Below are 2,369 nucleotides of genomic sequence, written 5' to 3'. Positions count from 1 at the left end.
AAATGCATAGCATAATTACAATAAAGCATATTCAGGTACAGGGGAGGGGCTAAGTGGTATTCTTCTAAGAGATCTGAGGAAATAAACGTGGGACGTAATGGAATTTAATCACCCCCTGCACGTGGCATGCTCTGTCACAGCTGTTCTCTGTACACCCACAGCCACGTCTTCAGTCCCAGCGACGCGGCTCACGTGCTGAAGGCACGCACTAGGGACTTGAGCTATTGCTTTCTCCAGGATCAGAATCCTTGGCTTTCAGAAATCCATGTCACCTTCTTTTAGTTTTATTTCCCTCCACTTGAGAATGTTGCTTGTTCATTAGTTTCTGGAGCTCTTGGATTATTCTTTTGACATTTAATCCATTTCTGGAAGCTCCCAAAGTGGCCTCGTTGAAAGGAAAAATGAGAACAAAGTTGCCGGCTTGGGGATCTGGCTGCTCACCACTGTCTGACAGGATGTGGGGGGTGCTGTCACTCTCGTGGGTACGCAAGTGCAGGAGGGACACGCAGGGAATGAGGGCCTTGCGAGTTGTGCGCCTGCTCCTTGCCTTCAGCTTGGTTTTGGGCGGCTGTCTTGCGGACACCAGTAGATCCTTCTGCCTGCTCATCACCTCTCTCAGCTCGGGGGTACATGCGTGCTCAGGACACTTTCTCAGCTCTCTCCACGGTACAGTCCTTGTGTGCTCTACCTGTGAGTTGTAGGACAGACTCGTAAGGAAGAGAGCCACGGGCGGGACTGAGTCTACCTCTACCACCCTCAGCAAAGGAGACACTGGGATTTCCTTTTGCAGCTTTACCACATTCTTTTCCCTCGGTTCTTAGGCTATTTAAGTAAACCAGCTCAGTAAGATCATGGATGAGTTTTCTCTTCACCAATACATCCGACGAGCAGTCTAAGGACAAGGCCGGGCTGTAGTTGACTTCTAAAAGTCACGGCTTCAAGTTCTCATCAATCAAAATATCAAACCCAAAGAGCTCAAAGCAATTGGTGGCAAAGGGGACCGACAGAGCCATGGCCAGAACCGTGAGAATAATCATGCAGTTGATTTTCTGCCACAAAAGCATGTTGTCCACGTCCCAACTACGAAGATAGGAAAAAAACCTGCTGAGGGTCCACTTACAACCATGAGCGATCACTTCTTTGATCTTCTCATAGGAGGCTCCAGGTTTATTGATGCTGCTGTTGGTCAAATGTGCATAATCATTATGAAAATTACTGAGGTCAAACTTTTCCGTGGCAAACCGTGCAAAGCGTTGCAGATATTTTTCTGTGCTATATACATATCCCCAAAGAGCAAGTGCTTAATGTCACTGAAAATAACTATCCCCCTCCTAGGAGACGATTCCGCCGGCTTGCAAATCCAATGGCTAGGCTTGGTGCCTGGCATCTTCTTGTCCTTAAAGTATTCAGCTAGGAACTTGGTGTAGTCGTTGGGCATGACGAACGTCAGAGGCGTGAATTTGTAGAGGGAGGTGCCGTACGTCCTGCTCATGCGCTCCAGGCACTTGGCCAGACAGTCTTGCCTGGTGAGCTTGGTGGTTCCCGGGTGGTGGTTTAGTCACTGCCACAGCTTGACGTTGATATGGTCAGTCATCGGAAACGCGGACGCCTTCCAGTAGATTCCAGTCTTCCACGTGTCGCCGCCCCAGCCCCGCTCCAGCAGGACGCTCCTCACGCCTTCTGGGGTGGCCTCATCAACACGGAACACTGGTGGCTTCAAGACGGCCCCCGGAGGCTCATCTTCTGCCATCAGATGAGGTTTTCTTTTCTAAAAGTTAATCATCAAAAATTGGTTAGAGGAGTGGGCCAAGAGGTCCTAGTCTAGCAGCGCTTTCAGGTAAGAGGTGGCACTTCACGCTCCAGCTGTTCGTCCCAGCCTTCGTCTGTCGCGCTGTCGTCCCACGGGACACCCCGTCCCCCGGCGTGCCCACGCTGCTACCTGCAGATGCCTCCCTCTCTTCCTGCCCACTTCCTTTCTCTGTTCCTCAGAGTTTACCACATATTCCAAAACAAGCCATAGTTTGTGAGAAAGGCAGTTGGGAAAAAAAAGAAAAAGGATGTTTAAAAACCCGTTTTGCCAAAACGATGTGCAGAGTGTGCCTCACATTTTGAAAGATAAACAGAAAATGCAGATTTGAAACATTTTTCTGAACTTCCAAGAAGCAAAACAGGATAGTTTTGAGGAGATTATAAACAATGATGACATATGTTTGCCTGCCACCTAGAGAAGGGAAGGAAGTCAAAGCTTCCCGGGAAGACGTGGACGTTCCCCAGTCCGAAGACAGTGTGCTTGCCAACAGGCCCAAGCGGAGGCAGCTTTCATTTGTTTCTTTGGCAATGGTGGTACCGTCCATGCATAAATCATCACG

At 49.3% G+C, this 2,369-nt stretch overlaps 1 protein-coding gene across 1 annotated transcript; it reads right to left on the bottom strand.

Moving 5' to 3' along the window:
* Positions 1-268: 268 nt before the first annotated feature.
* On the bottom strand, positions 269-1,762 carry TTLL2 (tubulin tyrosine ligase-like family, member 2). The gene is given in 3 exon segments (XM_008581157.1): positions 269-644; positions 646-1,247; positions 1,250-1,762. Coding segments are annotated over 3 exon segments (1,479 nt in total). The 5' UTR covers positions 1,751-1,762.
* Positions 1,763-2,369: the final 607 nt, after the last annotated feature.

The sequence above is a fragment of the Galeopterus variegatus genome, unplaced genomic scaffold (assembly GCF_000696425.1).
Source record: "Galeopterus variegatus unplaced genomic scaffold, G_variegatus-3.0.2 Scaffold2284, whole genome shotgun sequence".
NCBI lineage: Eukaryota > Metazoa > Chordata > Mammalia > Dermoptera > Cynocephalidae > Galeopterus > Galeopterus variegatus.
Note: the sequence above shows the minus strand (reverse complement) of the source record. Positions and strands in the feature narration are given on the sequence as shown.